Raw genomic sequence first — 24640 nt, 5'->3', positions numbered from 1 at the left:
ATTTACTGGGTTACTGCAATTTCAGAAGACATGAAACTTCACATGTTATGTTATTGGTGGTGGTGGGGAGAATATTATGTCTTTACAGAAGCTTTAGGACGATACAAAGGGTAGATTTTTTTTGTTGTTTTTCTACCTTCCTTTGAAACTTTATATCTCATTTTTTTTTCTGTGTAACATATTTTCAAAATCATTTGCTCAATATTTACTTAAGTTAGTAACTTAAAACAACTAACAGTTGTTTTTAGTGTAAGCATGTCATGCATGTTCTATTCGCTCAAAGATGAAATTAAAACAAGATATCCTCTGTAAAGCAAATATATTTATTATGCACTTTCATATACATAGGGATTTTTGCTTAATATAATACAAGGAATAAAATAAAACTTTTACAATGTGAAATTCAATGTACATTTTAGGCTATTTACATACCTCAAACCAAGGGAAAATTTTTAAAAAAAGCATTTGTAACTACATTTGCAGAGAAGTGTAAATGGAGGACACTAAGCAAAACAAACATTTGCATAGCCAAACAATATTGAGAAAAATATTTACTCCTGTTTTTTAAGCAGTGAACTACTTTTGGTGAGGATTCCGGTCAGCATGGGGGTGAGGGTGAGGGACATAACTGGCTGTACTTTGCAGTACACACTGCGTCCTGGTCAGTCTTCCTTCCAAAACCTCTCCTACAAACATAGACATTTTTATCTTTCATTACTGTATTTTTTATCACTTCCCTTATTATCAACTCATGACTTTTAGGGAATGAGCGCAGATGGAATGGTATAAAAACGTTATAAGCAGATGGCATCACAGTCGTGTAGTGGCATCAGGTGATTTACAAAATTTAAACATTTTTATTTTAAAAATAGCTATTGAGGAGCTTTATAGTTGCGGGACTATTTTTACTCTTCTTAATGGGGCAGAAGCCATTTTCAGTCATGGTATTAAATAAATCCCCACCGAAACCAGTAAGAAAAGCAGGGCATCTTCAGCTCCCCCTCATCATCCTTACCCGAACTGAAAGCCACTGCTATTCTACTCCGAAGCTTAATTAATATAAAAACATCCAAAGGAATACTTACTTTTGAAAGTCATATTTTCCCAACAGTTTCTCTTCCTACAGCTGTTTCAAGTGTATATAGAATGGTTATGAAAACATTTAGCTCTTCAAAAAACATAAATCCCTCATGTAATGAGTCATATCTTTGCCCTTTGGCCACAAGGTGCACTTTTGTAAAAACAATAAAATTAAATAAATACAATTCCAATAATTCAAAGTTTAATAGAAAAACCGGCACTTACAGGATTCTCTTTCTAAAGAAAAATACACCTACTAAGAAATTAGAGCTTCATCTTCTAGAATTATGTAAATGCACTGTGTTTGAGATATGACCAAAGTTGGTTCTAATAATAGTATGCGTTCATATTTATTAACAGAATCATTAACACTTTTAAGGCTACTTTGCAAGAGTCCTATTAAGTGTATTTAATAAATGTCCCATGGGGACAAAAGTTCAATACTTGAAACATTCACATTCGAGTTATAAATATTGCCATGTCACCTTAATATTGATTGAACTTACCAACTTATCTCCTATTCCTGATTATAACTTACTGATGACATAAACACATGTGCTTTGCTGACTTAAAAAAACAGAAGCAAAATAAAAGCCTTACACAAAGATCAAGTGAAACATTTATCACAATCAATTACACATTTCTATTTCCGTGAACAATGCAACACATGTGTCCTTCATACATGAAGATGACATTACTGACCTCTGTTACTAAGACATCTTCTAAAGATTTTTTCCAGTAGTAGCAATGGTTTTGTGCTGAATCTCCAAATTCTCTTTCCTTATTCCTCCTTATCAACAGCACATGGAAAGAATAAAATGTGGGTTTTGTAAGATCCCAGGCTTTTTCATAGATCAAACCTACAAACCTTGGTTTCTGAACAATACATTCTAACCTTTCCAGACACGCACATAACCCATCTAAGCTAGCTCAACTGGTTTAGAATCCATCCTGGAGGCTAAGGCTGTGGTCACATGCTCATTTGAGCAATCAAGTTTGTTTTTCTTGGTTACATCCATTATTCTGGAAGCAACTGTCCAAAGAGGAAAACAGGAAAGAGTATGTGGACAGAAAAGTGCAAATCTATTACTAATATTTATCAAATAGCAATAAAAAAATACACCTGTGCTCTGACTGAAAGGTTAGTGCTGTCATCTGTGAAGAGAACACATATTCACCAAGAATATTCATCCAACGAATCACTAAAATTAATCCAACTGATTTTGGGTGGGGGCTATTTTGGTCATGCAGTGATTTACAAAACACAGAGAAGCCAGCATTAAAATTTAGAGTGACAAATTATATTTTATTTAACTGAATGGAAGAGGTAAGAGTAGTCAATGAATTGTTCAGGGATCAGAAATCTACCCTCAGATCGACAGGTGCATCTCCCGCTACACACATGTGCCACTGAGGCCTGGCTTTGTCCCTGAGAATTTTCATGCCTCAGGAATGATCATCTGTCTTCTTGGAGGTGGAATGACAAGTGAGTGGAAGGTGAAATTGCATCCTAGCGAATGAAACAGAACTTTGTTCTGCCTACAGTCTGTTTGTGTGAATTTTTTTTCTTTTCTTTCTTTCTTTTGAAACTTTAGCTGAAGATTAGGAGGATGCTACTGGGAAATCCAAATTTAAACTACTTAGAGCAGCTCCCTAAAATACTACACTTTAAAAAAGTCTTTCACAAAACCATTTTTTTTTCATCTCAGTGTGGCATTAAATAGAAACACAGTTTGTAACCAATGCTGAAGATGTAGTGAACATAAAATAGTTGTATGATTTATTTTATTGAATGACATTTTTAAGGATACAGGAAACAAGCCATACACTACAACAAGGCAAATGTGACTGAAACACTATGCTTAAGTTTCGTTTGCCACAGAAAGAAAAAAATAAATACAAGGAACACTGCCTTTTCATATATATTTGATCATGGCACATGCACATTTATCAAATCTTAACTTAAAATGCTTTACTCAAAATTTTTCAGCTTTTAGAGGAACTGCAGTATATATCTGCATTGAAAAAAAAGTGCTTATTCTTGGGTAGTGAATATAAAGCACACAAAATGAAATTTGTTAAGCACAGAGGGTTACATTGAGAAGGCAGCCTTACTATTTAGGCACATTACAGTAATTAAGGTAACTGTACTGCAGATATCACATTCTTCATTTTTTTTTCCAGCAAATCAACAGGCATTTGATGTTTTCATCCAGTAGCTGAAGAATCACTCCAATCACAATGTCTTCTGTTTCACAGAACAGGAAACTAATGCAAAAGTTAAAAAAAAAATTAATTTCTACACTACACTTATTATATAACTACACATACTTTTAAAACCCTACATAATATATATATTTACTATGTAAAGCACAAAAGAATACCCATTAGCGATTCATTATTTAATGTATAAATCACTTTTAAAGATTCCACAAAGTGTTTACCCTTATTCATCTGTGTTAATTATTAATATTGATCTACACTTAACCTTCATGAAAGCTTTCACGAGAGTTGGAGAGTTGAACGATGAGTTGGAGAGTTGAGAGATGAACTAAATATTTTTAAAATAAACGATATTGGAGAATGAATTAACTTTTATACAAATTAATTTTGAATGATAGTTGACCAGTCCATAAATTCACATGGAAGGGTGTTTATTATTAGAAAGTATAGGAAGTTTACTTATAATAATGTTTTACTTAAATAAAACATCCTTAAAATAAAACTCCAAAAATGAAAAAAAAAAAAAGCACAAGAAAGAGATTTCAGTTTGCTCAAGGAAAGAACACAATTTTGTTAGAGGATGAAAAATGATTGAGCAAAGTGGGATAAATACACCTGGAGTAGAAGCCAGCACAAATTCCTAATGAAGTCTTTGAAATTTGTCTCTAATATGAGATGTGTACTTTTGAAAAAGTATCCATAACATAAAATTATGTGTCTATTTTCCCATTAACTTCCTCTTTATTATAATTAGTGATGCGTCCATTGTGGTGGAAAGGAGAAAAAATGTTTTTTATTTAATAAATGTAACTTTATTTTGAGGTTTAAACATTTAATTCTTATGTCTAAATACACTGGGCTCTAAATACCCTCTTTCCAAGATATCCATTTATCATCTTTCTACACCTATTCTTGGTATGTGTAAATTTTACCCAGAAGATTCTTAAGACATCTTTCACAATAAAAATTACATTTTGCTGATTAATTTTTTTATTTCTCCCAGGGTGAATAAAGGAAGGACATGAACCTTCATTACCCACCTACCTAGGCACTACATACACAATTTTATTCAAACCCAAAAGGGAGTATTACAGACATGGCCCCCGCTTGTTACCATCAAAGAACCTTTAAGAGGCGAAATGACTGTATAGGAAGGAATTCTTAATCTGAGACCCACAAATAGTATATTCATTCACTCACTCATTCGTTCACTTACTCAACACATTTTTACTGAGAAACTACTGTCAGTCCCAGGACATGGAATTCAAAAGAGAAAAATCCCGACCCTCACAAAGACTACATTTTAGTTGGGAGGAGACAAATAATGAACATAGTAATAAATAAAATGTATAAAGTGTGTGAAATAGTAAGTACTGCGCCGATGTCAGCAGGAAAGGGGGAAAGCGAGTGCCGGAGGCAGGAGAATTCAAACTGGAAAGAGTGAGGAGGGAGGCTCTTGCTGAGAAGACGACACAAATAGTGACGAGGTGAGGGAACTGGCCCTGGGAATTAGGGAAGGGAGTATTCTAAGGAGAGGGAACTGTGCTTTTGATATTTATCCTTTATGTTGATGAAACCTTACCTCTTATAATGGTGTTTCCTTCTTATAGTTGAAGCTAGGGTCAGAACCCTCAATCTGAAGCTTCAGGGCTTGTTTAAGGCTTAACTCCGTCTCCGAGGAAGGATATCCTTCTAACACTTCCTGATGCCCTCTGTCTTGTATTGTTCGTGGGACTGAGACCCTACCAAGAAAAACCTGGTTGCTCTGAAGATGGTAATTTGGATTTGTCATTATTCCATTTCTCTTCTTCTGTTCCCCACTTTGTTGGTGAATAAGAAACTGCTGTTGCGATCGACCAATTTCCTGCTGAGCTGAAGGTATCATGATTTTGCACTGCGATTCTGTGGGCATTTGTTTAGATGGTGCACTGGTCCCAGATTTGGCTGTAGGTCCTCTCTTATCAAACTGAGTCATTTCATATTCCAAAACCTTTGGCTGTGAAGAATTATTTTGTTTCGCTTTTTTCCCAGCTGACCCAGATTTGCCGGAATTTTCTGATTTCCCCCCTTTATTTGTTTTAGTTGACTTCAAACTGGGCTTTACTTGGCTCCACTCAAACTCGCTACTGGGTGAGTTGTGGCTCTGCCCCAAGGACTGCGTTGTGGAAGACGGGGAAACGATCGACTGCCGACTTCTACTGCGCGGCAGTGAGTGCTGCTGAATTTGCTCTGTAAATGACAAGCTGTGAAAGCTGTCAATTGGCACTGTTTGAGCCGTTGCTGTAGACGAAGTGGTTCTCAAAGACGAATTTTTTGAGCTTTTCAAGGAATTATTTGACAATGATGACTTCTGCCGATCAACTGTTGAATCAGGCGATTCTGAAGGAGAACTGAAGGCGTGAGCTGGCCCGTTCGGTAACCCGCGTAGCGAAGGCTGCACGTCCCCTCCACCAGTGCTGCCAGAGCTATTCGACTTAATTGTTAGTGATTGCATTTTTGAAGTCACCGATTGTAGAGGTTTCTGCTCCATGGTGTGTACAGGAGATGGAGAACAGCCATTCAAACTGGATGCACCATATTTTTCTAATAATTTAATTATTTGAGAATGTCCGTTTTTGGCTGCAACACGCATAGCAGTGCGTCCAAACTGGTCAGCGTGGTTTGGGTCAGCACCATGCTCCAACAGAACCTGCACAACATCGATGTGCCCTTCCTGGGCCGCAATACAGAGCGCAGTGGCACCCTGATTGCACGTGTGGTCGACCGCCGCACTGTGCGCGATCAGAAGCTGCACCACTTTCACGTGGCCCTGCCAGGCTGCAGACTGCAGAGCAGAGCGCTTTTCATTGTCTGCAGCGTTGACGTCAGCGTGGTAGGTGATCAGAAGCTGCACCATTTCCAAGTGGCCCTGCCAGCAGGAAACATGAAGTGCTGTCCTTCCTTCAGCATCACTTGCTTCTACATTTGCCCCATTTTCTAAAAAGTACTCAGCCATCGTAAGTTGGTTTTCTAAGGCCAAAATATAAAGTGTGGGCCTCCCATCGGCATCTTTGTAGTTAACATCGGCTCCATGGCTGAAAAGTAATTCAACAATGTCCCTGTGTCCTTCTAACGCAGCAACCCGCAGTGCATTTCTTCCATCGTAACCTCTTTGATCAATGTTCGATTTATTTTCCAGTAATATTTGAACACAATCATAATGACCCTCTTGTGAAGCTAGTATGAAAGGTATCCGCCCATCATTGTCAATCTCATTTGTTCTAGCACCTTGTTCAATAAGTGCCTCACATATTAACCTGTGACCTTCAAAAGCTGCCATGTGCAAAGGTGTCCATCCAGCATCGTCTCTGTGGTTTTCATCTAACCCTCTATCCAGGAGAGTACGTACTACTTCAACATTTCCTTGGGCTGAAGCTATGCTGAGGACTGTCCTCCCTTCACTGTCAATGCTGTCCACAGCTGCACCCCAGAACAAAAGTGTGTTTACAACCGAAGCATGACCCATAGAAGCTGCTGCTAAGAGGGGTGTACGACCATTGTTATCTGTGTGGTCTACATCTGCTCCCCCCTCTAGAAGCAAGTCAACCACATCGACATGTCCTTCATAGGCAGCTACCAGCAGCGGAGTCATGCCATCTTTATCACAATGATCTACTTCAGCACCTCGATCGATTAAGAGGCTAACAACTGATGCATGCCCTTTACTTGCGGGAACACAAAGCGCAGCTACAGAGAGTGCAGTCCTGCCATCCACATCCTCGTGATTCACTTCTGCTCCGTGGTCCAGCAGGTGTTCCACAATCTCTCTGTGTCCCATGTAGGCTGCTGCTATCAAAGCAGTTCTGCCTTCGTTATCAGCTTTGTTGACTTCAGCACCATGTTGGAGCAAATTCAGGACAATATCCTCATGTCCTCCCCAGGCTGCTGCTCTCAGAGCAGTTCTGCTATCAGCGTCTGCACAATCCACTTTTACACCAGCATAAAGTAGTGCAGAAACCACCTCAGTGTGACCACCCCAAGCAGCAGATCTTAATGCTGTCCAGCCATCTTGATCAGTATGATTAATATCTGCTCCACAGCCAATCAAGCAATTAACCACCTTGGTATGTCCCTGTCTGGCAGCTAGGGTAAGTGGTGTGTGTCCATGAGCATCTTCTATCTCTAAATCTGCTCCCCTGGATACAAGTAAATTCACTACATCAAGGTTGCCGCTGTAAGCAGCATTAGCCAATAATGTCCTCCCATTCGAATCACATTGATTCACAGAAGCTCCATTATCTAATAATGTCCGAATGGAATCCTCTCTTTCTAAGGCCTGTCGGACTATGCATGATGTGCGATCATCTTCGCTGTTGACATGAGCACCAGCTTTAACCAACAGCTGTAGCACTTCTTGTTCCTTGGGTATTAAAGTAGACAGGGAGTCTCTGACAGGTGTACCATTCCATATCATCCACAGAGCTAATTCAGCTGTCTCTAACTGTAAGTTTGAATTAATTAAGTGCAATGCAAATTCTTGTGCTTCCAATGGTGTTAAATTCTTGGCTTGACAGGTATAACTCATAGCCAACATTCGGTGTCCTTCTGCTGCATTACATAAATACTTCTGAGTGCAGTGTTTCACATCCAGAAGCCACTCTGCAAAACTATAGTGAAACAGTATTTTAGTATTTCCTAGTCCATCAACAAGAAGTTTGGAGAGGACATCTAACTTGCGTTGAAAGTCTTCCAAGGTTAATGACATATTTTTGGTCCATACCGCGTGGTATAATTCCGTTATGGTCAAAGGTCGGCAGGCTGCAAGAATCACATTCAAAATAGGCTGAACCTTTGCAAACTGTTTTCTTACAAAAAGTCTTTGACACAGCCAGAGATACAGACCATTTAGAGTTCCTGGGATGTCACGAATCTCTCTTAACATAATAAAATTTTCCACAACTCCATCGAGAACTCTTTCTAGATAAAGAAAGCACCCACTACTTTTAATGTGCAGCTGGTTTAACATCTCTGCAGTCTCTTTTGTGAGGTGCTGTCGCAAAGCTTCTTCTTGATCTAAACGATGAAGAATGTACTGTTGAACATCTTTAACGATATATGCCTTCCGAAGGTCATCTAAACTTATTTTTCGAAAACCTAGAGAAAAGACAAAAAAAGTGGACGTCATCAATTCAAAATGATTATCAAAGAATGTCTTCAATGTGTGATAAATAAGCAAATAAATCAATAATAAATCAATTAATACTAATAAACAAATTAATCAATACCTAGAGGTATATAAATCAGTTTTGTTTTCCTGCTGGAAAAACATATGGATGGCAGATGAACTATTTCATTTTCCTGTCTACAAATGGAAGTATTTCTTATTCGTTTAGTGGCTCAGTGCTCCTCTCAGCTTCAATGATGAGATACTAAACTGAGCATTAGACATCTCATATACATATCCAAGCACCTTGTCAAGATTTTCTGATCCCCCAAATGACTAAGAAAAAAAAGCTGCAGAAGACATAAATGAAGTTCATTTGTTTTTATACGCTGATCTTTTTCATGTGAAAAATTTACATATTTCTATCCACAAAACTGAATGTACATGTCTTAATTATGGGATTGAATATTTGCATCCAATTTGAATATCACATGTCACTGCCTTTAAATTACATTATTTTATATGCTATCAAATTAAAATGATTAAATTTCAGATTGTCAATAAATAGTTGGAATCTGAAGATGCAACTTAGTTAAATTATGTTAATAAAACTTCAGCATTGTGAAAATAAAGCAACTTACTAAAATTCAAACCAACCTGAAGATTACTAGTTACAGCTATTCAAAACTCACTTTGAGTTCTTTAAAGGGAACTATAATTTCATTTTCTGAAGGAAGATGATATCCTGTTTTATAGACATGGGTTTATTAGATGATTGTGTAATTCATCTTACAGAAGAAAAAATTGAATGAATGCTGAGTGAATGAACTCTCTTAAGAGGTATACATGTAGAAATTCAGTAAAGATTAGTTATGGTCAATTAATACTGAGTAAAATACTCTTTTTACTTGATGGAATAAAACAAATATATATATCATCTACTATATGCCAGGTACTATATGAGGAGATGAGACACATTTGGTAATGAAAAGTCAGTGAGGAATTTTGACCACTAGAGGCAAAACATTTTACAGAGGCTCTGATGAAGTCTAGGTAAGAATCACTAAAAGCCTGAACAACCAAAGCAGCAGCAGCAGCAGATAAAAATAAAAGCTGATTTGGAAATTATTAATAAGGGCTAGACTGCATAGAGCTCAGTGAGTGTGGAGAACGAAAAAGAGGAGGAGTCAAAGTTGACATTCATTTCTGACATGGCCAGCCAGATGGAAACAGACCACTGAAGACAAATATCAGGTCTGGAGAGAGAGCTGATAAATTTTGTGATACTAATCTTGAATTATTTAGGTGAACTGGATAAATCTAGTGAAAAACACAACCTACGAAGAATGACACATGAAGAAATAACAAATCTGCAAACCTCTAAATCTATGTAAAAAATGGAATCTATAATTATATATAGATGTATATACATAAAATGGAATCTGTAATTACATACATATGTCCATACATACAACTGTTGATTATAATTAAACATATAACTGATTATTCTCAGCAGAATTCATTTCAAAAGATAAATTTTAATTATGAAAAAGACACACCTTATTTAAGGAGAGTTTACTTTTTTAACATTTTTTATTGATTTATAATCATTTTACAATGTTGTGTCAAATTCCAATGTTCAGCACAATTTTTCAGTCATACATGGACATATACACACTCACTGTCACATTTTTTTCTCTGTGAGCTACCATAACGTTTTGTGTAATTTCAGGAGAGTTTAAAACATGCCTAGAAATTTATAACAATCTACACTTACTAGTGATATGAGATTAACTTGCCCTTTTGTGTGTTCATTTGCTTTTGGCTTTCTAAATTCATTATAACAATTTAGGCTGGAAAACACCTGGCATGTTGCTAATAAAAAGGATTTAAGAAATAATATCTTACGGTGTTTTAAAGTTTCCAAAGTGATCTTGTAGATACTGATTTACATAAAAGATTATAATGCTTATTATGAATAAATATCTACAATTTAAACCTATTTAACTAAGATACCATGGTTGAAACTTGAGTTAATTAAGACAGAATCTAGGCTAAAGCTCTAATGTAACAGGTTTGGTTCTTAAGAAAGAAATACAGGAGAACAGCACTTATTAAGAGTCAGTTATTTTCAAAGCAGCACTTCAGTGCTGATCATGTACACGTCTTTTTATGTCAAGCCTGTGAGATAAGTTGCACCCGCCAGTTCTAATTTGGAATGCATACCTCTCAGTGCAAAATCCATACATTTCAACTTAAAGCATCAGTAAAAAGCAGAAAGAAATGTGTAGGATATATATAAGGAACACTGAAAAAAAGGTTTTTAAAAAGTTGAGTAAGTGAAAAAATATGCCAGGTTTGTGGATGGAAAGAAAGCATATTTTAAATATCAAAAATTTCCTAAATTTTAACCCTATTTAATAATTTTTTGTATCATTGGTAGTTAGAATTTTAAAAAGCTACTAAAGTCAATCTGGAGGAATAAAGGTAAAATATACCTTTTAAAATAATAACACTGATGGCAAGGAGGACTGGGAAGTAATTGTACAAAAAAATTTTAAATATTAAACCAATGTGACAGTTGCCTAAAAATGCTGACAGATAGTTTAGAAGAACAGACAGATGGCTTAGAAATATATCAGTAACACAAAGTGATATATATACACGCACTTAAACTGAAACTTAACATATGATAAAAGAAGCATGTATAACTAATGGGAGCCCATAAGTAGTGCTGAGAAAATCTGTGGTTTGATAAAGTATCCAAGTTAGAGTCTTATTTCACACCATTCAGTAGAATATATACTATATGGATAAAAATCACTAAATATAAAAATAAGAATATTAGATATTAAAGGACAATACATTACATTACATATAATAGACTTCAAAAGAATTATGATAATTTTAAAAAGCTGAAGAAAATAGTTGCAAAGATTAATAAAATATGAAATAAAAGCTCTCTTAATAATCAATTAGAATATCATTAACTTCCTGAAGGAGACACAGTAAAGGTGAGAAAATAAGAATTCACAGGGAAAAAAGACAAACTGATAAAATAAGCATAAAGAGGAAAGAAATCAATAGTAAATAAGAAGTGCAAATAAAACTAAATTTCACACACTAAATTTGTAAATATGAAAATAAGTAATTCACTACTGGTAGAATTTCTGAGAAACGAACACTCTCAGGTAGATATATAATATGATGTATACCTTCTGGAAAGCAACTTGACAATATGTATTCATAACTTCAGTAATATACTTCAGTGTTGACCCCCAAATTCCAAATCTATCATCAATAGAGATATAGTCCAACGCTCATTACAGCCCTGCACTTTTAATAATTAACAGCATTTTAGAAGGAGTATGGAAAGAGAACAGGGCCATATTCAGTTCCTCCTTATTCCTTCCTGGGTCACTGCTTTTTCCACCAAGACATGGTTCAAAGAGACACAAACTCATTTATTTGCCTGTTCCCAGCTGTGTTCTAGCTGCTGCGGAGACACAGTAGCAGACAAGACAAGCAAATGTCCTGTTCTTACGGAGACTATATCCTAGTGGAGGAGACACACAAGTAAGAAAACAAATATAAAATACAAACAATTTTAAACAGTAATGAGACATATGAAGAAAATGAAACAAGACATAACGCGTGTGTGGCTAAGCAGCTGAGGAGGCAAAAACAGAAATAGAACAGAAAAATACAGAGAAGTCTGCCTAAGACTGACATTTGAGCAGAGGCTGAAATGTTAAAGACAGTAAGAAGTTCAGGAGAAGATCACTCCAGTCAGAGGGAACATAAGCCCAAGACCCTAACGCAGAAAAAACAGATCTGAAAATAACAAATGTCAACTGATGAGAATATAGAGAAAAGGGAAATCTCATGTGCTGCTGGTAGGAGCGTAAGTTATTTCCAGCACATCAGACAGCAGTCTGGCAAAATTAAGTAAAGCTCAAAATGTACACACTCTATAGTCTAGTAATTATGTGTCCAGGTTTATCATGTAAACCTTTAGCACAGGTGCACAAGAAGATGTGTTCAAGCATGTTCATGAAGCATTTTTGTTATAGTGAAAAATTGAAATAATCTAAGTGTCCATGAATAGGATAATGGGAAAACTGGAGATTTATTCATGGGAAGGAATAGTATACAGCAATTAAAACCACAGAACTGGGTTAATAAGTAGCAAAAGGAATAAGGCTCAAAAAATAATGTTTGCACAAAAAGAGGAGATGATGATAATGATAATGACAGCAGCAGTACACCTAATGAAGCACTTATTATGTACCAGGAATGGTTTTAAGTGCTTCCCGTCATGTAATTTGTCATTTAACCTCATAAAAACCCTGTGGGGAAGTAGCAGGGAAGTATAATCCTCACTTTCTAGATGAGGAAACTGAGGCACAGGATGTACTAGTAAGCTGCATAAGTAAGGTCACGCGGCCAGTGATTAGGAAGAGCTAAGCTGGTATATGCAGTGTTTCATTCCTACAAACTATAAAAACGTACAGAACTTAATATGAGTTGAAAGGATATAAGATAAACTAATAACACTGATCGTTTCTAATCAAGAAGGGAAAGAAAGGGACTTCAACTTTATCTGTACCTGACAAACTAAGAGCTACATAACATTAGCTGTTACCCTGTTAACCCTCCAACTTCTAGTGACTAGATCTTTGTCAGTAACAACAACAAAAAAGAATAGTATAAAGGAAGCCAAACCCAAAGTGCTGTCATTAGTAGCTAGGGAATCTGAAAGAGAGGGAATATAAATCTGGTTAAAGGAAACTGTTTTCACAAATTAATAAGGTTTCACCCTTCCAAAAAAGGAAGTTTAAAAGTGGCATGGCTAATTAACCAATAACTTGATTATTATCTTTCCAATCACACTATAAATCCTGTGAGTGTTCCTGCTGTATGCTCCTGTTATTTCCCATAGCACAAAGAAAAGTGTTTTACATAATCTAACAGGAGTAACCACAACCTTATCGTGGTAGTAGAAAAGTAAAGTCAGGAAACAAGGGAGAATTTAAGAAGAAAAAACAACTGATCATGAATTTCTATACATTATATAAATCGCTTTCTCACACATCAGCAAAGGGTTAAGAAAAGGATCTATTTCATCAGTTATCCTAAAAGACTGTCAACTGTCTCTCCTCTTAAACCCGTCTTAGAGAAACTGCCATTGATTTTTAAATAGGCATATTCACTACTCTCAAGATGTCCAGTCTAGTTAGAAGAAATAGCATAAGCTGTCATCAGGACACATCAGCATAAAAAATGCAGCCCTACAGATACAGAAGAGCTAACACGACAGGAAATACTCCTAACCTTTACTAAGGAAGCGACATAAAGAATCTGGGGGGAAAAGGTACTGTTAAATGATCTTACAATATTCTATGGCTTGTTTTTAACACAACTTGAACAAGGTACAGTTGAAAACAGCTGATGGAACAGACAGAACAGCTGACAAAACAGCAGAAGCAACAACCAGATTTTTCAACTGAGCACTCTCCTCTCAGAAAGAAACACGTGTATTAGCTCATCAATGAAAAACATTTGAGAGTGGCAGTAATTGCACTTACCGGTAAACATTTTAGTAACAGCTTTGCTCTGTTTTCGGGCAGAACAGAGAAGCAATAACCATGGTGGGAAGAACTCGTGGTGAGCAGCTAAAAGCTCTGCAACAGTCCCAGATAAACTGGCAGACGTGTGCTCTCCTTCGGTCACACTGCACCCTTCGTCAACAGAATCCACGAGCAGGTACAGGCTCTGCTGCGGAGGCTTCATCCCCAACAGAGGGAGCAGAACACACCTGTAAAACAGCCATGTGAGCGCTCGGAATGTTATTGGCCACAATATTAAGATTTCTTATTCAAACACTAGAATTACAGGTTATAAATATTGTTTTAAAAAATAAATCAAGGTTTTAGAATAAAAATATTGCACAAGTTTCAATTTCTGGCTTAATGAAAATACTGGTCCTAAACAGTTCACATTCCAATAACAAGATTTTCCACAATAAAGTGGGTGAGTGTATGTGTATTTGTGATTCAGCATATTAAGAAGAGCAGTAGGAACCTGAGGAAACAAGATTTCAATATTCCCTTCCTGATTTTTCGAATTAAGAATACAAGCTTGAACTGTTTATAATAAAACTAAAATGTGTTGCAAAGGAAAAGAAAACCTTGGGGACCACCCCAATAACAGGAAAAATATCAAAGAGTTCTACAGAATTTACAAGTATTTTATCATCATGGCTCACAAAGTGAGTGCGTTTTATCTAGTTTGTCACACACAAATTTTATTTTAAAAAACTTTTCAAAGATTAACTACAGTCTAGGTCCCATTTGATATATGTTCAAAATTCAATATATTGAAGAATATATTAGGTTTAATTCCACTAAAGAACACATTTCCTATGCAGATAATTTATACTGAAGTTGAACGCAGCTTTTTCCTAACTAAAACAATACTCATTCATTTTCAACAAATACTTACTTGAGCATTCCATGAACTGAATGAGATACTGAAAGATACAATGGTGACAGGACAGAATCCATCTAATTATGAATACCAGAAATTTACAGATATTCCTGTCTACAGCTCTCTTCTCAGTCTTTCAATCCCAATAGCAACAAGACCCAATTTATCAATAAGTTCTATCAGTATGAGGATTTGGTAATATTCTTTTCTCCAAACCTACTCTGTCTGATATTAATGTTAAAAATAATTCCTCATGGTTTCTGCAAATGCTTTGCACATTTTATTTTTTATTCAAATTAATTCTGACAGGTGTGACCTAGGGTTCCAATTTTTTTCCCTCATGGCTCCACAGTTATCCCCAAACCATTTATTAAATTATCTCTCTCCTAGTGATTTGATTTGAAATTCCTCTTTTTTTCCCCCACAGAATAAATCCCCATACGTATTCTGAGTCTGATTTATCTTATTCTGTTGTCTCCCAATCTCTTCTCCAAGCACTTATATCTCTGCTTCGTGAAACTGTTTAAGTCAGGCAATTGCTCATTAACTGTTTTCATTCAAGACAATATGTTTAGCTAAAGATTTCTTTTTGTTTCATGGCAGCATTTTTCTGGTGGGTGTTTCTGGTACTGTTTTTCAGTCTCCTTCCCCCTTCTGTTTCTGCGATATATATTTTACATATCTTGTAACAGCTCTTCTTCAATAGATAACTTCTTTCTGGACCAGCAATTGCAGGTTTGTGTATCCAGTGTCCAGCCTTCTCCATATGACTCAGAGTTATGGGTGTGCTTCTACGTCTCCGCAGCCAATTAAGATCAGAAACTGAGGGGATGTACATAAGGCGGAGTATCTCACCACAACCCCCTCCCCCACCAGCCCCCAATGTCTGTCTCTTGCATACAGCTCTTCTGTGTGACTCATTCTCCCTGACTTCTCTGTTCTTCCTTTTTGCTTAACTGGGCCCAGGGAAACTTCCAGCATAAGTTTATAACCTGTCTCCATGGTTCCCGACAAGAGCCTTTATGCTCTCGATGATCTTCAGGGTGTGCACTTATTTTAAAGCATAAATGTCCTGTCAGTTTTGGTCTGCATTCAATTTTATGTTAACTTCTACATTATCTACCTTCAGGTTTGGGTTTATAGGTCTCTCATAGTTTCACTTTTTTGTTATCAGACTTTCCCCAGGCATTACTCAGTTATGTTAAAACCAGCAGCCAATCTATGGCTTTAAAAACGTTGAACAACTTTTTCTAGCCTTGATCTCACCCCTGAACTCAAAACTGACACTTCCCCAAACTGTCTATCTGCCATCTCCATGTGGGGGTGCTACAGGTATCTCAAATTTAACGTTTAAAGAAGCATTCTCTTTCCATTTTACCTTCAAAATAAGTTCCTCCCCACCTGCCTTCCCCATCATTTAGTGGACCCCGTCCTCCCCGAGGGCCTGAAGTCAAAATCCCAGGCTTCATTCCGAGTCCTTCCTTTTGTTCCAGCACACTGTCCCCCTTTCACTTCTAACACCCAGCATGTCTCCAGTCAGGGCCTGTGGACTTGCTGCTTCCTCTGCATAGAAAGCTCCCCCAGGCAGAATCTCTTATTCTTCACATTTCAACACAAAATTTACTCCTGAAGAGGCCTGCCCTGATCACCATGCCTGAAACAGCCTTCATCATCATGTACTGCTGTTACTTTAACACCTCATCCTGTTTTCTTTGTAGTATTTAACATATTCTCAAAAAATCTTATTGAATTATTTGTGTACTATTTGCACCATAAGGCTGGGGGGAAGCTCCCCCACCTCCATCCCGCCTCCCGCATGACAGTGCCTGTCTTGTGCACTGCTAGTTTCCCAGCACTCAGAGCCATTATCAGCGCATCACAAACACTCTATAAAATGTGTTTCATGAATGGATAGTAATTAATGGGAAAACTGCTACTTTAAAACACTAGGATAAAAAATTTACTAGACTCCCATATTCCAGTGCCCTTTCAATTATTCCAACAAAAGCACCACACAGGGATACGTACACCACCGAGTGACACATAGATCCACATTTTCTATTAGGTTACATTATTTTATAAAATGAAAATCCCATCAACGTATGCACACCCTAAGTAAGAGTACTTTAGATAGTCTACAACAGGTTTTCCTGTTTGTGACTATATATATATTATCATTCACATGAGATAATGTAATAGTGTTAGGTTATCACATTCATATAAAGATAATCACCATCTTCAAAAGCAGCGGTATGCTGCAGGGTTTTACCTCTGTGTGTGTACGCTATTAAATGTCTCACATTTCTTTGTTACATTATTAAAATTCAGGCAAAAATATATTACATTCTTAATATTTTTATGAATTCAATTAAAAGTCCTTGAACTAGCTTTTCTCTATTTTCAACTCCATCTTGAATGTAAGTATGGGCAGCAGCACCCTTCTGTCGCTGGCCTTCTGATTTCCTGGCAGAACGGCAGCTGATGGACCATTAGGGCAGTTCTGAAATGAAAGACATCTATTCTTTTTTTGGGTTTTTTACTGCCTTTTCTCAGGAGGCTAATTAACTTTTAAAAGCTGCCACAAGTATTACAAGGAATATACTATTAGATGGACAGCTCCTACATGTACAATAGTTCCCTTGAAGTTTTCACTGTTGAACATTGGGGTTCAGCTCACTCTCTGGCTCACTCCCTCGGGTGCAGAGAACTGCTTGAGAGCCTCCCTCTCAGCCTTACAACAAAATAAGCCAGATAAGCTGCAAGTTCAACACTTTTCTTGAACCCATGAGAAAGCTTAGGTCACAGGGTGGTCACCTAGCCCCAAATCTAAGGTGGCACAGACACCTGCAGGTAGACTCAGAAGTAGGTAGACAAGCACTTGCTTACCTGGGGCAGTGCACCTGGGCACTGGAAAACAACCCGAAGGAAAAACAGGCAAAAGACCTGAACAGACACCTCACCAAAGAAGCTGTACAGATGGCAAGCAAGCATATGAGAAGATATTCAACATCATATGTCGTTAGGGAATTGCAAATTAAAACAAGAAGCTGCTACATACATGTTACAATGGCCAAAATCCAAACACTGACAAACTGAATACTGGCAAGGATGTGGAGCAACAGGGACTCTCATTCATTGCTGGTGGGAATGCAAAACGCTACAACCAATTTGGAAGACAGTTTGACAATTTTCTTACAAAACTAAACATGCTCTTATGATCCAGCAGTCGTGCCCCCCTGATATTTACCCAAATGAACTGAAAACTTACGTCCATGCAAACATCTGCACACAGACGTACACAACAGCTTTATTCATAATTGCCAAAATGTGGAAGCAACCAAGATGTCCTTCAGTCAGTGAATCTTAATAAAAACTGTGGTACACCCAGACAATGGAATATCATTCAGCACGAAAAGAAAATGAGCTATCAGGCCATGAAAACATATGGAGGAACCTTAAATGTATATTACCAAGTAAAAGAAGCCAACATGAAAAGGCAATATACTGTATGATTCCAAGTGTCAAACATTCTGGAAAAGGAAAAACTATGGAAACAGTACAAGGATCAGTAGTAGCCAGAGGTTGGGGAAGGAGGAATGTATAGGCAGAGCACAGAGGCTTTTTAGGGCAGTCAAAGTACTGTGTATGGTACAAAGATGGTGGTTACATGTCATCACCCATTTGTTAAAATCCACAGGACGTAAACACCAAGAGTGAGCCCCAATGTCAACTCTAAACTTTGGAGGATAGCGATGTGTCAAAGCAGGTTCATCAGTCATTAACAAATGCAGCACTGTGACGCGGGGTATTGATGGTGGAAGAGGCTGTGTGTGTAGGGATGGAGGTATCTGGAAACTCTCTGCACTTTACCCTTAAGAGCAGCAAGCCTAAAGTGCTCTAAAAATAAAATCTGTAAATTAACAAAAAATAGTATGGTATTTGCAAAAGACAGACACTTCAAAAGCCTAGTAACAGATCAGCATGAATATAGGAAGCTGATTTTTCACAAAGTTGCAAAGGTAATTTAACTGAGAAAGGAAAGTTTTTTCAACAAATGATGCTTTAAAATGATAGCAATTGGATTTCAGTGTAAAAAAGGTTAATCTCACCACACAGTTTTCATATTTTACATAAAAATTGAGTCAAAATGGATTATAAACTTAGATGTAAAACATTTCCAGGTGAAAATCTCTCTGATCTTGAGTTAGGTAAAGAGTTTTGAGATATTATGCAAAAAGCAGGATCCTTAAAAAAAATTAATAAATTTGACTTTCTCAAAATTAACTTTCATAATGCGTACAAAAGCACTGTTAAGAGAATGTAAAAACAAACTGCAGAGGCCAAAAACATTTGCAAAGTAAATTTCTTACTAAGGACTTGTGTCCAGAAAATATTTTTTAAAAACTCTCAAAACTCAACAATAAGAAAACAAATGAGAAAAATTAAGAAAAAAATGGAGAAAGCCAAAACAGACACTTAAGAAAAGCAGATATAAGGGAGTCAAAAAAGCATATGAAAATGTACTCAAAATCATTAGTCATCAGGGAAATGTAAATTAAAACCACAGTAAAATACCACTAGACACCTGTCAGAATTGCTGAAATAAATGAAAACCCTGAAAACACCAATGCTGGCACTGATGCAGAGCAATGCCACAGCCACTTCCAAATGGTGCAGCCACTCTGGAAAAGTTTGACAGCTTCTTAAAAAGTTAAACATACACCTAATATATGACCCAGCAATCTGGCTTCCAGGTATTTGCCTAAGTCAACTGAAAACTAATGGCCAAACAAAAATCTGTACATGAACATTCGTAACAGTTTTATTCATAAACCTTTAATGCAACAGCAATCAAAATCACTGATTCCCATCTACTTGAAAGCAGTATATCAATTCATGCTGCTCTTGATGGTAACAAACCAAATTCTCAAATACCACGCTCAAAAATCCTACATAGTCACTGAAATACAGGTCTGGAAAGCGAACTGGTAGAAAGCAGGTTTGGCTTTCTGATGACAGAGAATTAGTTTGCAAGATGTAATACATTTGTCTTCTAAATCACACATATGTATAATGTACAGTGTGTGTTAATTTATTTTCTCTTTGGGAAAACAAAGAGAATGGGAAATATTACTGAGCGCTTACTATGTATGAAGCACTATGGCCAGTTATCGCTATCAATTTATTTATCCCTCACAGTAATCCTGAAAAAGGAAATACTATTACCATTTCCATTTCACAGATGAAGAAACAAAGGTATAGAGGTAAGGAGGCTGCAAAGAGAAGCAAGCAGTAAGTGGCACAGTAGGAATGAGTTTGATTTGTTTCAGAGTTGCTCTTCTCTATTATTATGCTGAACTCCTGAAAATATCAAAAAGCTATGTAAGATAAGAGCTTCAGGTCCAATTTAAACAAGAACACTCTTAGAACAACCTGACTAAACCTGGCAACTTAAGCTAATTTTTCAGCAATTAAATTATCTGGAAACATTTTTATGGAAGAAAAAAATTTATATATCTTAAGGTCTTCTAAATGAATATGCAACTTTTAAAATTTTTCTTTCCTGAGAGAATTAAACATTTTTGTGTTTGTTTGCTGCTAAAAGTCACTTGTCTCAATACTAAAATTCCAGAAAATTAGTAGATGGCAGGTGTTCCTAATAATTTTGCTGAAATTATTACATGATTAATGTCAACAGTTTATTTATGGCTCCTGAGTTCCCTAACTTGGGGTATGTCATTGATTTTCTGTGACTTATCAGTAAACTCAATATATGAAGACTGTTCTCACATGTTTCATTTTATTCAGTTACCCCATTATCCCATGCTAGACACAGCAATTATGAATGAAGGCTAAACAAAAAATACCCTCAGATTTAATGCTGTTCAATTATAAATATCTGTATTTTTTCTAAATTCATTATCACCTACTTTGATGCAAAAAAGGGAATTTTTACAATTAAATCATACATAATAATATCAAATTACCCATTTTGAATTCTGGAGCCTAAAATCTCACTACTATCTGGTGAAATTTAGCATCAAAATATTATACATTTGAAGTTACCTAGCAGGTTAATCCTAAATACCTAGCACTTTCCAAAATCACCTGGGAGTTTAATGCTGACATACCTGCCTGTCATTTTATTAATGAAATGATTAAGTTTCTTCAAAAGGCTAGGCTTTAAAATAAAGGTTATTTAAAAAGATGAAAAGAAATTAGAAAAACTAAAGCAATAATAATTCTTACTTAATACATCTTATCTTAGGAAAGCAAGCCCAGGTTCTATTTTCTTTTTTCTCCAGTTTTACTGATATTTAATTGACATATCACATGTATAAGCTTAAGGTATATAACACATATGTATATACTGCAAAATGGTACCACAATAAGAGTAGTTACTACCATCGTCTCACGTAGTTATAATTTTTTTCTTGTGATGAGAACTTTTAAGACCTACTCTCTTAGCACCTTTCAAATATGCGATACAGTGTTAACTGTAGTCCCCACGCTGCACATTACATCCCCAGAACTTACTGATCTTACAACTCTAAATTTGTACCTTTTGACCACCTTTAAACTAACGCCCCTTCTTCTCTCCCTTGCCTCTGGCAACCACAAATCTGATCTGTTTCTGTGAGTCTGGTGTTTTTAGATTCCACATGAAGTAAAATCATACAGTATTTGCCTTTCTCTGTCTGACTTACTTCACTTAGCATAATGTCCTCTAGACCCTTTCATATTGTCACAAATGGCAGGATTTCCTTATTTTTCTATGGCTGAGGGGTGTGTGTGTGTGTGTGTGTGTGTGTGTGTGTGTGTATCACAATTTCTTTATCCATTTATCTAGGTTAATAGACACAGGTTGTTCTCCTATGTTCTTTTCATACAAACCAAACTATCCTCCAATAAATTAAAGCATGTGAAAATGTGGAACAGGTCTAACTGATACCTCAAACCAGTCAGGGATCAAATACTATTTTTTCTTTTAAAAAATCTAGTAAGTATAATTGATAATTAAAATCAGGTCAGGAGTTTGGCCAAAATGTAGGATACAATTTCTCTCTAAACTTTTGACCGAGATAGTGTAGTAACTTCATGCTTTTATGAACTGTTCCCCTTTGCTAAAATATATTATGGGATATAAAAACCAAAAAGGAATTACGGAATATAAAAACAAAAAGAAAAGAGAAAAATATTGCCAGAATCAAAAATAAAATAAACATTTTAAAGTAAGAGAAACAGAAAAGCACAATGCTGGGAGTGGGCCTAAAATGTTAACTTGCCAAGCCAGTCTGCAGTGGCAGCTTGGGGACCAGAGGGTGAAAGTAAAAGTGGGGACAGATTCTCCTGCCTCTACTAAGAGGACTCAGACTCACAGTTTGAAACTAGGGGCTGGAGCAGGGGCTCTCCCTATTAATAATGAAAGAAGGAAACAAAAAGCACAGACTACCGCCTAGGGCTATGGCTTTTAGGAAGCAGCAGGGAGGGCAAAAAACTAGCCTCAATGGAGACAGGAACTGAACCTAAAAAGACCATGGGTCAGTGACTAAGTCTGCAAAATCCCAAGTATCAGCTTGGAATCGGAGCTTCATATCTCAATTACTGGCCCTCATTCTAGACTGTACTGAGGGTGGGGAGTGGTGCACTCAGCAATTAGAACCAGGAAAGCAGAGGTAGAAATGGTGATGGAGGGGGATCCAAAAAGGAGAGGGAAAAAATTACAAAAATCACAGTGCTCAGAAAGAAAGCAGAAAACTCAATGATCAGAATACATGTTCATAAGCAAATGAAAGTAACTTATAAAACTACCGAAGAATCTAAAGAAAATCTATTTGTGATGTTCACATAAATAAAAGAGGAGATAAAATCCATTTAAAAAAAGAAATTATTTAACAAGCAAAGGTGCAAATCAAATAAACGGGAATGAACCAGAGAAATCTTCCTCACAAGGACTTCCACTGCCAGATAAAATGCAGTAAGTGGCAGCAGCCCAAAACTTCCACTGCAACAGCCAGGGAAAAAGTGCATAAATTACAAATTTTATATTTTTAAAGACATGAGAAAGCTGCTGAAGCAAGAGAACAAAATGAAGTAGAACTCCAGAGGATGGAAATTCATCCAAAATGAGCAAAACATGGCGTTATATTATGTTGTCGGTTTTTAAGGCTGAATAGTATTCCACACCATTTGCAGCAACATGGATGCTCCTGAAGAATGTCATTCTAAGTGAAGTAAGCCAGAAAGAGAAAGAAAAATATCATATGAGATCGCTCATATGTGGAATCTAAAACTAAACAAAACATAAATACAAAACAGAAACAGACTCATAGACATAGAATACAAACTTGTGGTTGCAAAGGGGGTGGGGGGTGGGAAGGGACAGACTGGGATTTCAAAATGTAGAATAGATAAACAGGATTATACTGTATGGCACAGGGAAATACACACAAGATCTTGTGGTAGCTCACAGAGAAAAAAATGTGACAGTGAATATATGTATATTCATGTATAACTGAAAAATTGTGCTCTACACTGGAATTTGACACAACATTGTAAAATAACTATAACTCAATTTAAAAATGTTTAAAAAAAAACGAGGGGAAAGGAAAAAAGCTCCCCAAAACGCCTGCTGATTTCTTCTCAGGGCCATTTGCTGTTTGGAGGCATACAGTAATTTTAGGTTCGGACTAAGAATCCGGCTTGGGCCACTCTAAGAGACTCTACCAGAGGAATAAAACCAACACAGCTTTTAGAGGTTAGTCATGTCTCTTTCAGCGAGCAGAGTGCAAATCTGAAACAAAGAAGCTAATTTTTCTTCAAGGTACATTTGCTAAATTCTGGGCTGTACTTAAAAAGTTGGGGAACTAGGAAGAATGTGTCTAAAAGCCAGCATGAAATCCCCTATAGTCCGTATGTTGGAGACAAAATTCTGCTAAAGAAGGTATTTGGTTTAAATACAAAACCCATCTTCTTCAAGACATTTATTAGAATTTGAAGGTATAAATATAAAGGGCAGGAAGTTAAAGGACTAATTATTTCTTGGGGAAGAAGTGAATTATCAACAGTCTTTATGGAGCTCTCAATCAAAAGCTTAGAAGGTCCACACCAAAATAACTGAAATAAAGTAGCAGTCTTACTAAGATGACAAAGAAGCCCCAGTTTGGCTGGATTCCTGGATACATTAGCCCCTCACCGTATCTGCCCAATGGTGAAAAAGGGAAACCTGCCCTGATGAAAGATAGTGCCTGGAACTCTACTGTCATTTAACACACTATCTGACATAACAATCAAAAATTATCAGACAGGAAAAGGGCAGAAATATGTGATCAATAATCTACAGGAAAGAGAGACAATAAATACAGACTCAAATAATCCAGATATTATTGTTAGCATAGGCTAAAATAACTATGATTAAAATGTTGAAGAAAACAGAGTAGACTGGAAAAAATGGGTAATACATATACACCTATATATAAGTGGATAAAAGATGAATTTCAACAAAAAATCCAGAATCTATAAAAACTAAGAATTAAAATTCCATTCTAGAACTAAAAAAAAAAAGTGTGTATCTGATGTTAGGAACTCTTTGGATATATTTAACACCATCCTGATTACAGCAGAAGATAGAATTAGCAAATTAAAAATAACAGACCACTAGAAAATATGAAGCATGAATAACTGAAGCATGTGAAAAGAAGGCTA

General features: G+C 36.5%; 1 protein-coding gene across 2 annotated transcripts in view; it reads right to left on the bottom strand.

Moving 5' to 3' along the window:
• Nucleotides 1–309: 309 nt before the first annotated feature.
• Nucleotides 310–24640, bottom strand: part of ANKRD50 (ankyrin repeat domain containing 50) — a 38806-nt gene continuing 14475 nt past the window's right edge. For both annotated transcript variants that reach the window (XM_074341187.1, XM_074341192.1), the window contains 3 exons: nt 14035–14264; nt 4886–8436; nt 310–3348 (listed from right to left, as the gene is read on the bottom strand). In XM_074341187.1, the coding sequence (XP_074197288.1) occupies nt 4889–8436; nt 14035–14264 (3778 nt within the window). In that variant the 3' untranslated portion in view covers nt 310–3348; nt 4886–4888. The remainder of the gene's footprint in view (nt 3349–4885; nt 8437–14034; nt 14265–24640) is intronic.

Source organism: Camelus bactrianus, chromosome 2 (assembly GCF_048773025.1).
Source record: "Camelus bactrianus isolate YW-2024 breed Bactrian camel chromosome 2, ASM4877302v1, whole genome shotgun sequence".
NCBI lineage: Eukaryota > Metazoa > Chordata > Mammalia > Artiodactyla > Camelidae > Camelus > Camelus bactrianus.
The sequence above is the reverse complement of the archived record's forward strand: the minus strand, read 5'-3'. Positions and strand labels throughout refer to the sequence as shown.